The sequence below is a fragment of the Sorex fumeus genome, unplaced genomic scaffold (assembly GCF_029834395.1).
Source record: "Sorex fumeus unplaced genomic scaffold, SorFum_2.1 ptg000094l, whole genome shotgun sequence".
Lineage (NCBI taxonomy): Eukaryota > Metazoa > Chordata > Mammalia > Eulipotyphla > Soricidae > Sorex > Sorex fumeus.
Genome location: NW_026606151.1, coordinates 3,461,273 through 3,474,961, shown reverse-complemented (window position 1 = coordinate 3,474,961; position 13,689 = coordinate 3,461,273). Strand labels below are relative to the sequence as shown.

Genomic DNA, 13,689 nt, shown 5'->3' with positions numbered 1-13,689 from the left:
ATGGAAGATAACATATATATCTGGGGAAGTCTTTATAGGAGAAAAACAATCAGCTTAGCCTTGAATATTGAATAATATATGAATCTGAGGGGGAAAGGGAATCACAAAGATATAGCATGAGTAAAGTCATAGAGACATGGCATATATGAAGAATGAATACAGGGAGGCTGGAGCAATAGCACAGCGGGTAGGGCGTTTGCCTTGCACGCGGCAGACCCAGGTTTGATTCCCAGCATCCCATATGGTCCCCCCAAGCACCGCCAGGAGTAATTCCTAAGTGCAAAGTCAGGTGTAACCCCTGTGCATCACCAGGTGTGACCCAAAAAGCAAAAAAATAAAAGAATGAATACAGGGATTGGATACCGTTGTATGCTTAACTTGTGGGAGGCCCAGATTCACTGTTTCCTGAGATACCTCTGGGAGGTGACTCCAAAGTACTGAGTACTGAGAATAGTTCACAAGTAACATTGGACATGGCTCAGAAATCAGGAGGGGAAATATAAAGTTTGTATAGTTTAGTTCTGCCAAGACAGTTGGTAAAGACTATTAGAGTCTTTTGAAGTATTACGGAAGAAAGGCGGACGTAGACAGATGGAAGGTAAAGATAGTTAGTTTGGCCACCAAAGACATGTTTTGTTTGACCTAGAATATTTGAGTCAGTTTTGAAGATCAGATTTTACATAACTGTCATATTGTGGCTCCTCCTGAAATTTTAAAAAGATCTGGCAATTCAAGGCATATATTCTCAAGACAACAGTTAACTAGAGCCAAGTAGTGTGTGCCTTACTGCAAGTGGGTGTTAGTTTTGTCTCCGCAACACAGAAACCATGTTTTGTCTCCTACCTTTATGCTACTCTTCAGTCCCAAGTATATCTTAAGTGATCTCACTCCTACAGATGCAACCTCAGGTCAACGCAGACAACCAAATGCCAAAGTCCTCTCTTCCAACTTGTTGACTCACGCTTAAGTTGGTTTTTGGTATTCCTTAACCTTCATTTCTAAACACAAACTCCTCAAAATTATGAGGCATGAAAATATTTAAAACATTTTTGGAGTTTGGAGGCCACACCCAGCTGTGCTCAGGGTTAACTTCTGGTTCTGCACTCAGAGCCTGGCAAACTCGGGAGACCACATGGGTTCAAGGGATAGAACCCAGGTCAGCCACTTACAAAACAAGCACCATATCCACTGTACTATCTGGACCCTAAAACATCACTTATTAACAACTCATGCTGTGCAGAATCTGAGACTGAAAACAGTATGAATCAAACACATTGAAGTTTGGAGTCGGGCAGCTTGTCTCTTTCCATGCAACAAATTAATTAGAATGTTAGCAGAACCCTTCTCTATGGACTTTTGCTACTAGTCAAGGATTCAGCCTTGAAAAGTTTTTAGATGGATTATTCCTTTTCCAAACATCTATATTTTACTCTTCTCTGCTTTATAATTCACCTCAAAGTGTCACCTGTAGACTTCTGTGTGTTGACAAGAAGGGCATACAAACATCTCTGAATAATCGGGGCTGGAATAATAGCATAGCGGGTAGAGCATTTGCTTTGCATGTGGCAGACCCGGGTTCGAGTCCCAGCATCCCATATGGTCCCCCAAGCACCAACAGGAGTAATTCCTGAGTGCATGAGCCAGGAGTAACCTCTTGCCATCACTGTGTGTGACCCAAAAAGAAAAAAAAATCTCTGAATAATCAAATTCTAATTGGGACAGAAAAATTGACATTTGGATAATGTACCTGCTTTGCAAGGGTGACTAGGTAAGCAGATGTACCAGCAGGAACCCTTCACAGAGTCCCAGAAGCCCTCAAGATGTAGCCCCCTTTTCGGCAACACTAATGAATTTAGTTGTCAATTTGGTAAGTCTTAATGCCAAGCTTTATAGCTAAGATAGATAGATAGATAGATAGATAGATAGATAGATAGATAGATAGATAGAAAGAAATATAGATAGATAGATAGATAGATAGATAGATAGATAGATAGATAGATAGAAATATAGAGAAACAAATATACAGAATGAAAGAAATGCAGAGAGGGAAAAGTTAAAAAGGGAAAAAAGAATGAAAAACCTGACTTAATTTCATTTAGAAAATTAGATTTGAAGTGCCCCTCCCCTGTGTAGCAGTTCCATCAATGCCCTCACCATACAAATACCCAGAAGGATTCATTCGTCTTTTCTGTTCTCTTAGATAGATGTTGGTGTTCCTGTAGGTTGAGGTTCAGTAATTCTAGGATATTAGAAAAGTTTTTATGTACTATGTCAAGCAGGAAGAAAATGAACCACAAAATTGGATGCTCTGTGCAGAACAGTCAGCACTTTCCTCCAAGGAGAGAACACACAATTGGCATGAAAGTGACCCAAGTAACGGGTTGAGTCTGAGAACGTCCAAAAAAGTCAAAAGCTTCGAGCTCCTCATCTTCTCGGGCATCACACAGTGACTGTCTTTATGCAGCATACGTGTTTGACCAGATGCAAATCACTGGCTCATTTAAATGCCATTTGTGGACCAGTGGGAATGAAATGGTAACGCTTAAATGCTCAAATCCACAAGAGGTTTTTGTTTTGTTGGCTTTTCCAGAGTGTGGTTTTTCACCATCTGTTTCTTTTAGTGAATAAACGAGGAAAATGGTTGGTTTGCAATGCAGAATTTTAAAAGATCAGATGACCACTGGCATCCTCTAAATGAGAAGGAGCAAGCTAGTTGGGGTTTGGTGACATTTGTCAGGAAGTGAGATGTTAAGTACCAGGAAGCATTATTATTTTGTGCCAGGAAAATCCACAAAGGCAAGGAACAGTGCCGATTGTGACCACACCTTCTGTATGTTCCAAACCAGCGAGCCCTAAAGTAATGGATTCGTTTTCTAAAACAGAAGCAGTGGAGAGATTTGAAGATATGGTGACTGTATGCTAATCTTAATTTATTTATTTATTTATTTATTTATTTATTTATTTATTGAATCACCATGAGATACAGTTACAAAGTTTTCATGATTGAGTTTCAGTCATACAATGATCAAACACCCATCCCTCCACCAGTGCACATTTTCCACCACCAATGTCCCCAGCATCCTCTCACCACCCCCACCTCATCCCACCCCCTGCCTCTGCCTCTGCTCCAGGCACCTTCCTTCTTATTCGCTCTCTACTTTGGGCATGGTGGTTTGCAATACAGATACTGAGAAGCCATCATGTTTGATCCTTAGTCTACTTTCAGCACACATCTCCCATCCTGAGCCATCCCTCCAATCATCATTGACTTAGTGGTCCCTTCTCCATCCTAATTGCCTTCTCCCCAAACACATGAGACAGGCTTCCAAACGTGGGTATATGCTAATCTCTTTTACCTTCTTTACAAGAACCGATCAGCTGCAAGTAACAGGATTTAAATAAAACTGAGCTTTAGGCGTTTTTGAGCCTCAGGAGGAAAGGATATCAACGTGTTTGATTCCATTCCATTTCAACATAAGATGAACAGGAAAGTGTTTTACATAGGCAATTGACACCAATTTTCACATTAGAGAAAAGAAAAAACATGACAGTTTCTGCAAAACAGCCACTTATTCCTAATTTTTTATTGTGTATTCTAAAAAATTTCATGAGAAATACTTTACTTAGGCAGTGATGTGGAAGTGAAGGACAAGAATTATATAGAATCCAGACCCTGATCATGTAAAAGTCCTTGCAGAATTAAATATATTTCGAAATAAGTTGGAGTTCATTGCCTGTGTTTAAGATAACAATGACGTTTGTGGATATGAAAATATTTGCTTGCTGGTATTGTAGATTGACATTGGTTCCAGATGCCATAGTTGTAATGAGTGTTTGACTTTTTTGACATCTCTTCCACATCAGATGTTGTCTTCTCTAGTACTTAAAGTCCTGGATTTTGTTATTGGGATTCCTGACTCAGTATCAAAGTGTGTGTGTGTGTGTGTGTGTGTGTGTGTGTGTGTGTGTGTGTGTGTGTTTGGAGGCCATACCCACCAATGATCCAGACTTACTCCTGACTCTGTACTCAGGAATTACTTCTGGCTTACTTCTGGCTTGGGGGACCATATGGGAAGCTGGCAAGCCCCTCGCCCACTGTACTATCTCTCAGATTTTTCATTTATTTTTTTTTTAAGAGCATTTACTTTGTTAAAGTACTCAACTGACTTACGGAGTTTTATCTGTTCTCATAATGTTGAGTGAAGAAGCACCCTAAACAGCCAGTGAAGGTATGAGAGGGATTTTAAGTAATGGATCTCTGCATTATTCACTTTACAAATGGTTTTAGTACTTTTATTTATTGATTTATGTATTTCTAGTACAGTATACTTTTGATTGATGCTTCAAAGCCATGGTCTAGTTACCTTCACCATTTAAAAGTGATTCTTCAGCTCAATCAATGGTTGACTAAATAGCAACACTCCTACATTAAAAAAAATAAAAAATAAATAAAAATTATTCTTCTGGGGCCCAAGAGACAGCACACAGTAGGCAGGGTGCTTGCCTTGCATACAGAAGATCTGGGGTCAATCCAGGCACACCACATGGTTTCCCAAGCATCACCAGAAGTGATCCCTCACTGCAGAGCCAGGAGTAAACCCTTAGCATGGTCAGGTGTGGTTCAAAAACCAAAAAAATTAAATTAAAAGTGAAAAAATAAATGATTTTCCCTAAAAGTGTATTCTCCCTTAAAAGATTTGACCAACTCTGAGATGATTTGTTACCATGAGAAAGGGGAATAGAGATAATTTAGAGACTTGTTCCTCCTTGGTATTCAAGAAGAATTTAAGTATACTGACTTGATGTCTATCTGATCTTTCCTTTTCTCTCTTACATTCTTTCTCTCTCATTTTTCTCCTTCCATTCCTCCTTCTATTCTCTTTCCCTTCCTCTATTTCTTTCTTTCTTTCTTTTTCCTTTTTTTTTCTTTTTCATGGGAAAGGTGTCTTATTAAGATTAGAAAGTTCATTCAGGACTTGGGATTGGAATTTTAAACTCATGTCTTCTCTTTTCCACAGGTGATAACCCCAGTGAGAACAAACCTTGGCTATGTATATGAGTACCCAACCAGATACCAAAAGGACACCTATGATATCCCTCCTTCCCATGCCACTCAAGGGGTATGTAACAAGAACCAGTTACCAGAGAGAAAGTAGCTCTTCACAATAGCATCTCTTTAAAGCTACAGAGGGAAAAGAATTTCAGGGGTTTAGTACATGTGATTATTTATTTTGGTTGTCTTTCAAAGCCATTTTCACCTATGCCATTTATAGTTTTCTGGATTTTCTTTGTCAGGAAATCAAGATTTTAAAAATCTGGAAGCTTCTAAATCTATCATTATATTTTAGGAAGTATAAATTTTAAATAATAGGTTTAAGTGTGTTTCACTTAGAATCTTCTTATATTCATTGTAGTGAAAGAATAAAAAATTTAAGATTAAAATTTCCATCATCTGCTTATTATATTGGCATTAATATATTATTTTGTGTTAATAAAATATTATTTTTAAATATTGATATATTATTATTATATTCGATAATATATCAATATTTAAACATAATATTTTATTAACACAAAATAATAAAAACACATGCATCATATTACACATTAAAATACTCTTTATAATATATAAAAATATTACATATAATGCATACTAGATACTATGTATTACTATGTAGTATATATGCTATATAATACTAAATATAGTATATATGGGCTGGAGTGATAGCACAGCGGTATAGGCTGTGTAGGGCATTTGCCTTGTATGCAGCCAACCTGGCCAACCCGAGTTCGATTCCTCCACCCCTCTCAGAGAGCCCGGCAAGCTACCGAGAGTATCTCGCCCGCACGGCAAAGCTTGGCAAGCTACCTGTGACGTATTCGATATGCCAGACACAGTAACAAGTCTCACAATGTTACTGGGCCTGCTCAAGCAAATCGATGAACAACGGGAGGACAGTGCTATAGTATATATAATATGCTATATAGTATATAAGCCAAATAAGGATATATATATATAGCCTAGTAAATAAATCCAAAATTCAAAACTTAGTATGAAAAACAACAATAGAACATGTCCATCCTAAGTGACTCGAGTATTTCTCTTTAGGTATATGACATCCCTCCATCATCAGTGAAAAGCTCTGCATTCTCAGTTCCAGTGGGAGAGAAGAAACCTCAAGGGGTATATGACATCCTTCCTACCAAAGGGGTAAGTGAATACAGTGCAGCATAAAAATGTGTGTGTGTGTGTGTGTGTGTGTGTGTATGTGTGTGTGTTCATGCATGCATGCACAGATGTGCAAACAGGAGGAAGGAAAGAAATTCAATAATTAAAGAAAACTTCGGGGATTGCATATTTAGGAACCCTCTCTTAATAAATGGAAAGCTCACAAAAGAGAACCAATAGATAACAAGGTAAAATAATTAATTTTGTTATTATGAGGCAATTCATACATATCATATATAGAGAGGTTTTATTATTTATGCATCCATGTATATATAGATTAATATATTTTATTCTGCTGCCCTCGTATATGTGCACAAGAAGTACAGTTATCCTTGTTTTAGAGATGAAGGAATTCTCATATTTAAACAATTTATTCAGCCTCACACTGCGAGTAGACTAGGGAGAAACCTCAGGTCCTCTGACTCCTAGTCTGGTATGTTAACACATCATCTGCTTCTCAGATGAATCTTCCAGGGAAAGAAGTCTAGCAGGCATGTCATGTAGGACTCAGAATGACATAAGGAGAACGAACTACTCAGGCAGGAGTGTTCTATACCCAAAACAGTAAGGAAGGATGCACTTTCAAAGAATAAGGGAAGTGGGAACAGAGCTGAGAATATCCCCGAGAAATGCTTGCTAGTAGTGGGTGAAAATGGCAAGATGAAAGAGAAAGCAGCAAACAGAACTGAGACTGCTGGACTTCATTTTAATGCCCTATTCTCATGAGCCAGCTGAATAAGTAACTTTGGTTCTTACTTACTTTTCAGGTATATGGTATTCCATCTGCTTCTAGCCAAGAGGAAGCAGGACTCAGGGAAAAGGAGTATGATTTTCCCCCTCCAATAAGACAAGCTGGAGGGTTAAAAGTCAGACCTGAGGGTGTTTATGACATCCCCCCAACTAGCACCAAGACAGGGGAAAAGGACGTTCATATAAAATACCACTGTGATGCTATAGGAGTTTCTGAAGAGGCCGCGCAAAAACACCCAAGTGCATCCCCAAGCCATATACCCCGACAGCTGGGACAGTCAGCAGGCACTCAGAACGATGCTTATGATGTCCCCCGAGGGGTTCAATTTCTTGAGCCACCAGCAGAAACCAGTGAGAAAGCAAACTCTGAAGAAAGATATGGAGTTTATGATGTTCCTCTACACAATTCGTCTGAAACCCAAGGCTCCCAGGATGTGGTAGATGGGATCAATAGGTTGTCTTTCTCCAGTACAGGCAGTACCCGGAGTAATATGTCCACGTCTTCCACAACCTCAAAGGAATCTGCATTGTCAGCCTCCCCTTCTCAGGACAAAAGACTCTTACTGGATCCAGACACAGCCATTGAGAATCTTCACCGGCTCCAACAGACCCTAGAAATGGGTGTCTCCAGCCTAATGGCATTGGTCACCACAGACTGGCGATGCTACGGATACATGGAACGAAACATCAATGAGATACGCACCTCAATTGACAAGGTGGAATTGTCCCTGAGAGACTATCTTCATTTTGCCAAGGGAGCTGTCGCAAATGCTGCCTGCCTCCCTGAACTCACCCTCCACAATAAAATGAAACGGGAGCTCCACAGAGTAGAAGACTCCTACCAGATTCTGAGTCAAATTAGCCATGATCTAAATGTGTGTAACTGGTCCCTGAATATCCTAGCCATCAGCAAGCCCCAAAACAAACGTGATGATCTGGACCGATTTGTGATGGTGGCAAAGACAGTGCCAGATGATGCCAAGCAGCTCACCACAACCATCAATAACAATGCAGAATCTCTCTTCAGATCAGGTCCTGGTAGCTCACATGGGATGAATGGACCTGAGAGCATCATGAACTCTGTCGAATACCACCCTGGTCACCAGATGCTGCATCCTGGGGAACACAAGAACCAGGCCCTCAATAAGCCATTGACCTCACACTTAAGAAAGGACCAAGCCCCTGAATGTAGTAGCAGTGACGGTTCTGAAAGGAGCTGGATGGATGATTATGACTATGTCCACCTACAGGTACAAAACTAAATTGATAAGATTGATAAGGCACCTATGTTAATATTTGCGGAGTCAGGAACAATGCTTATAATGCAGTTCAATTAGAGTACTAGACAAGGGTGATTAATGCTAATACAAATCAGTCACAAATTGAAAGTGATATTACACAGTAGGAACTCTGGACTTTGGCACTGAACATTTTCTGACACTGTGTGACCAACTTGTATAATATCCCTGAGTCTTTTTTCCCCTCATTTGCAAACTAAACATAAGGTTGGATTTTATCCCATTGAGATATACCTCAGACAAGAAAGAGACTTTCCCAATTCGCATTTAGAGTAGGATCTCAGATCCAGCCCTACTTCTATTTGTACTTTATGATAGGATTTAAAATTATTTGACAGAATTGGCACCTCACTGCTAGAGAAAAAGGAAAATGTTTATACTAGAGAATGAATTCGACAGTGTCTTTATGTGTGTCAGTGTGCATGTGCAGAGAAACTTAATCACGCTTCACACCTTGAGAATCACTGAATATGAATATGACCTATAATTCACACTGCCAGTGGGAAATTGAGCAGTCACAAGTCTGCCTCCAAAAAAGAGAAATTACGAGCTAACCTGTAATCCTGACAGGTTTCCTTTCCACTTTACAGTTAAACATTTTACCAAAGTCCATTATTTAGAATTTTTTCGTATCATAGTGATATTATTTAGAATTGTATAGTATCATATGCTTCTGTTCTTTTAACTTGACTTGAAACCAGTGATTCTCCTGAGAATACTAATCCCTTCAGGGTAAGAGAGTGGAGAAGAAAAGCTGAATCAAGCAAGAAAAAATGGAGGCTTTCACATTCACTTTGCTTAGTTGTCAACTGTGTACGTTGAGAAGTACTAAGTTGATGCAGAGAGGCAGATAATTAGAAGAAACTGGAAATACAATGTGAAGAACATTTAGAATTTAAAAATATTTATGGGGAGCTGTAGCGATAGTATATCAGGTAGGGCGTTTTCTTTGCACGCAGCCGACCCAGGTTCGATTCCCAGCATCCCATATGGTCCCCTGAGCACCGCCAAGAGTAATTCCTGAGTGCAGAGCCAGGAGTAACCCCTGTGCATTGCGGGGTGTGACCCAAAAAGAAAAAACACAATAAAAATATTTATGGCCTCTCATATGATCTATTTGAATAAATTGAGAAATTGCAACAGTTTGAAAGGGTCATGAACTCTGACAATGCTGAAGTGAAGCAGAGACTGGTACTTCACATGGTTTTTGGTTTTCAGTCCTAAGCTTTGTGATGATTCTGGAAGTCTGGCTGAGAAGCATGTCATCTCTTTTTGGGGTTCATAGGGCCTAATTGAGCTTATGGTAAATTGGCAGTGTAGTAAAATATAGAAGAATATTTAGACATCTGTCAATGAAATCCTTATAAATGATTCAAAGTGGTGATGTAATGTTTTATTTATATTGAAAAATAATAGGGAAAGGAGGAGTTTGAGAAACAACAGAAAGAGCTATTGGAAAAAGAAAATATCATCAAACAGAACAAGATGCAATTGGAACATCATCAGGTAAGTTCAAATAGAACAAAGACTGTTAGAAATATTTTCCACCCAGTGAGGAAGGCATAGCTTCAAAAGATTATGATTTTGATCTCTTTAGCACACTTTGGCATGAACTAACTTTAAGGCATATAATAGGGTAGAAGAAAAAAAAGAAAGTTTATTGCTTTAGTGATGCAGCTAAGTGAATCTGAATCCATCCAAATAGCAATTTTTCTAGTCTAAGATATTAGAATTAAGCACTTTAGGGTTAAGGCTTTTAGTCGCAAGGAGCAAAATCCACTCAGGCTAGACCAAACATGTTTAATAGTAGGGGAATTCAAGGAGAGAAAATAAAAATATACTCAAACTGAGTGATTCCCGTTCTTGATCTTTCTTCCTTGGCTTCTTTCCAAAACTCCCAAACTGCTTCCTACCCTCCTGTTTTCTAATTTTTCTCTACTCAACTACTCATTTGGCTACCCTATGACATCACAGAGCCTACAACTACTCAAAGTGCTTTTAATGAAAGGCTTTTCATCTCAGTTTCTTCAGCTGATAGTCAACTCCTTCTTTATGCTCATCAAGACCTCAAAGGATATACCTTCTGAGTGCTGTTGGGTGTGTCTAAAAAATAAACTAGGGCCGGAGCCATAGCACAGCGGGTAGGGTGTTTGCCTTGCATGCAGCTGACCTGGGTTTGATCGCCAGCATCCCATATGGTGTCCCCCAATCACTGCCAGGAGTAATTTCTGAATACAGAGCCAGGAATAATCGCTGAGCATCGCTGGGTGTGACCCAAAAAGTAAAAATAAATAAATAAATAAATGACTTATCTATGTCTATCGATCTACCTACCTCTCTCACCAGACATCTCCTGTGTAGATCAGTCTACACAAGCCTACAGTGTGGCTGTCTTTGGTCCAATCCAAGGAAAGGAAGGAAGAATTCACTATTTTCCAAAACCTTGCAAGACCATATTCTAAGAATTTTAAAAAGGCTAAAATTGGGCATGTGTAGGTCAAATAATTACAGGTATTATATTGCAAGTACAGAGGTATAAAAAATAAAGATAAATGGATTGCGAATTTATAAAACTTACGATTCAAGGATCTCCTTAAGAAGGAATAAGTTGATAGAGAACAAAAGGCAATTCCCTGCCACAGAGGCAGGGTGGAATGGAGGGATGGGGGGTGGGAGGGATACTGGGATCCGTGGTGGTGGAAAATGGGCTCTGGTGGAGGGATGGGTATTTGATCATTGTATCATTCATAATCATTGTATAATTGAAACCCAAGCACAAAAATTTGTAAGTCTACAACTGTACCTCATGGTGTTTCACTAATAAAAATTTTAAAAATTTTTTAAAAAAAAGGAAATTCTAACCAAAAAAAAAAAAAGAAGAAGAAATAAGTTGTTGGGGCTGGAGCGATAGCACAGCAGGTAGGGCGTTTGCTTTGCACGTGGCCAACCAGGGTTCGATTCCCAGCATCCCATATGGTCCCCTGAGCACCGTCAGGAGTAATTCCTGAATGCAGAACCAGGAGCAACCCCTGTGCATCGCCAGGTGTGACCCAAAAAGCAAAAAAAAAAAATAGAAGGAATAAGTTGTTAGTGACTTATATGATAAAGAGATTCCTATATTTTTTAGTTTTCCTTACCAGCACTTAATATTTAAGAAACAGTTACACTGGGCCAGCAAGATAGTGCAATGGCACTTGTCTTGCACACAGCTGATCCAGATTCAATCTCTGGTACCATTTATGATCCCTCAAGCTCAATCAGGAGTGATTCCTGAGCATCGCCAGGTATGACTTACAAAAAGTCACTAGTAAGCCTGAAGGGGGCTGGAGCAATAATATAGTAGGTAGGCCATTTGCCTTGTACAAGGCTGAACCGGGTTCAATTCCCGGCATCCCATTTGGACCTCCAAGCATAGCCAGGAGTAATTTTTGTGTGCAAAGCCAGGAGTAACCCCTGAGCATCACTGGGTGTGCCCCAAAAAGCAGAAAAAATAAATAGTAAGCCTGAAGCACATTTGGGTGTAGCCCCAAAACGAAACATAAATAAATAAACATTTACATGGAACCTACAATAGATCAAACACTCTTGTAAGCTTTTGAAAAAATTAATTCATGCAATTCTCATAAAGGTGTAAGATATCATCAGGGGTTTTATTCGATGCTGTTTTCCAACCTGAGGGCAGAAGAGATCAGTCAAGATACTCTCAGTAGCTTGCCGGGCTCTCCGAGAGGGGCGGAGGAATCGAACTCGGGTCGGCCATGTTGGCTGGGTGCAAGGCAAACGCCTTACCCGCTGTGCTATCGCTCCAGCCCTCTCTGTCACTACATCTTACAATTTAAGAAAGCAGGGCAACCTGGCCAAGATATCATATCTAATAAGCCACTGATGCTGATTTGAAATTTAAAATCTCTCTTAAATCCTGCTTCATTTTTCATACCACACGTATACCCTTAATGAAATACATTGTCTCCTTTGTTGCAGTTAAGTCAGTTCCAGTTGTTAGAACAAGAAATTACAAAACCTGTGGAGAATGACATCTCCAAGTGGAAGCCCTCTCAGAGTCTCACAACCACAACCAGCAACGTGAGTGCTCAAGACAGGCAGTTGCTTTGCTTCTACTATGACCAGTGTGAGACCCATTACATTTCTCTTCTCAACGCCATTGATGCTCTCTTCAGTTGTGTTAGCTCAGCCCAGCCCCCACGGATCTTCGTGGCCCACAGCAAATTTGTCATCCTAAGTGCGCACAAACTGGTGTTCATTGGAGATACTCTGACACGGCAAGTTGCTTCACAGGACATTCGCAACAAAGTCATGAACTCCAGCAACCAACTGTGTGAACAGCTCAAAACCATAGTCACCGCCACCAAGACTGCTGCCCTCCATTATCCCAGTACCACCGCTTTGCAAGAAATGGTACACCAGGTCACAGACCTTTCCAGGAGCACTCAGCTATTCAAACGCTCTTTGCTGGAGATGGCAACATTCTAAGGAGAAAAGGGAGGGTCTACGCTGGTTACTATGGAAAACTGGAAATACTGTCTGGTTTTTGTAAATGTTATCTATTTTTGTAGATATTTTATTATTAAAATTTTATAAGCCAAATACAGTGGTTTGATGTAGGTTATATTTTTGATTCTTCTGTATAAATAAGCATTTTAAGATGTTAAGCGTACAAAAAAAATTCCATTTGTATGTCTACGTATTCATGTTTGTTTGTAGATGTTTGATAAACATTCCATTAAAGAAATAATAAGCATAGTAAGGACCTCCAGTGCTGCATTTCTTTAAAGAAAATGTATCACTAGTTATAATATTGCTCTCCATATATTGAGTGATTATTCTGAGTCTGTCACTTGCAAATGTGGGAAGCAGGGTATGTATGCAAGTTTTCTTCTCCCCAAAATGAGGCAGGTTGTAGATTGTTTTGATTTCTCAATTCCCTCAAAGAGTGATTGTTATAGGGACATTGTGAGAAAAAGTTTCTCTTCTTGTTAAAAACATAAAAAAGCCCCTTTAGCAAGTTTCAAAAAGCATATATTAATTCAAGTTCCAATATTTTAAGTGCTCTGAAGGAGAAGAGTTTCTGTCATTGGGTGTCCTGTCTTCAGAATGGGTTTCAACACAAAGAGACTCCCCCAAGTACAGAAGAGCCTGGATTTCCCCCGAAACTTTCCCCAATTTTTTTTATTAGTGAAACACCATGATGTACAGTTGTAGACTTTCAAATTTTTGTGCTTGGGTTTCAGTTATACAATGATCAAGTACCCATCCCTCCACCAGTGCCCATTTTCCACCACCGCAGGTCCCAGCATCCCTCCCACCCCGCATAGCCCCCATCCTACCCTGCCTCTGTGGCAGGGCATTCCCTTTTGTTCTCTCTCTCTCCTTTTGGGTGTTGTGGTTTGCAAA

General features: G+C 39.6%; 1 protein-coding gene across 1 annotated transcript in view; it reads left to right on the top strand.

Moving 5' to 3' along the window:
* The window catches only part of NEDD9 (neural precursor cell expressed, developmentally down-regulated 9), a 53,191-nt gene extending 40,161 nt beyond the window's left edge, over positions 1–13,030 (top strand). Inside the window, exons 3-7 of the mRNA XM_056132292.1 lie at positions 5,019–5,120; positions 6,110–6,211; positions 6,997–8,229; positions 9,694–9,783; positions 12,259–13,030. Of these exons, the coding sequence (XP_055988267.1) occupies positions 5,019–5,120; positions 6,110–6,211; positions 6,997–8,229; positions 9,694–9,783; positions 12,259–12,768 (2,037 nt within the window). The 3' untranslated portion in view covers positions 12,769–13,030. The remainder of the gene's footprint in view (positions 1–5,018; positions 5,121–6,109; positions 6,212–6,996; positions 8,230–9,693; positions 9,784–12,258) is intronic.
* Positions 13,031–13,689: the final 659 nt, after the last annotated feature.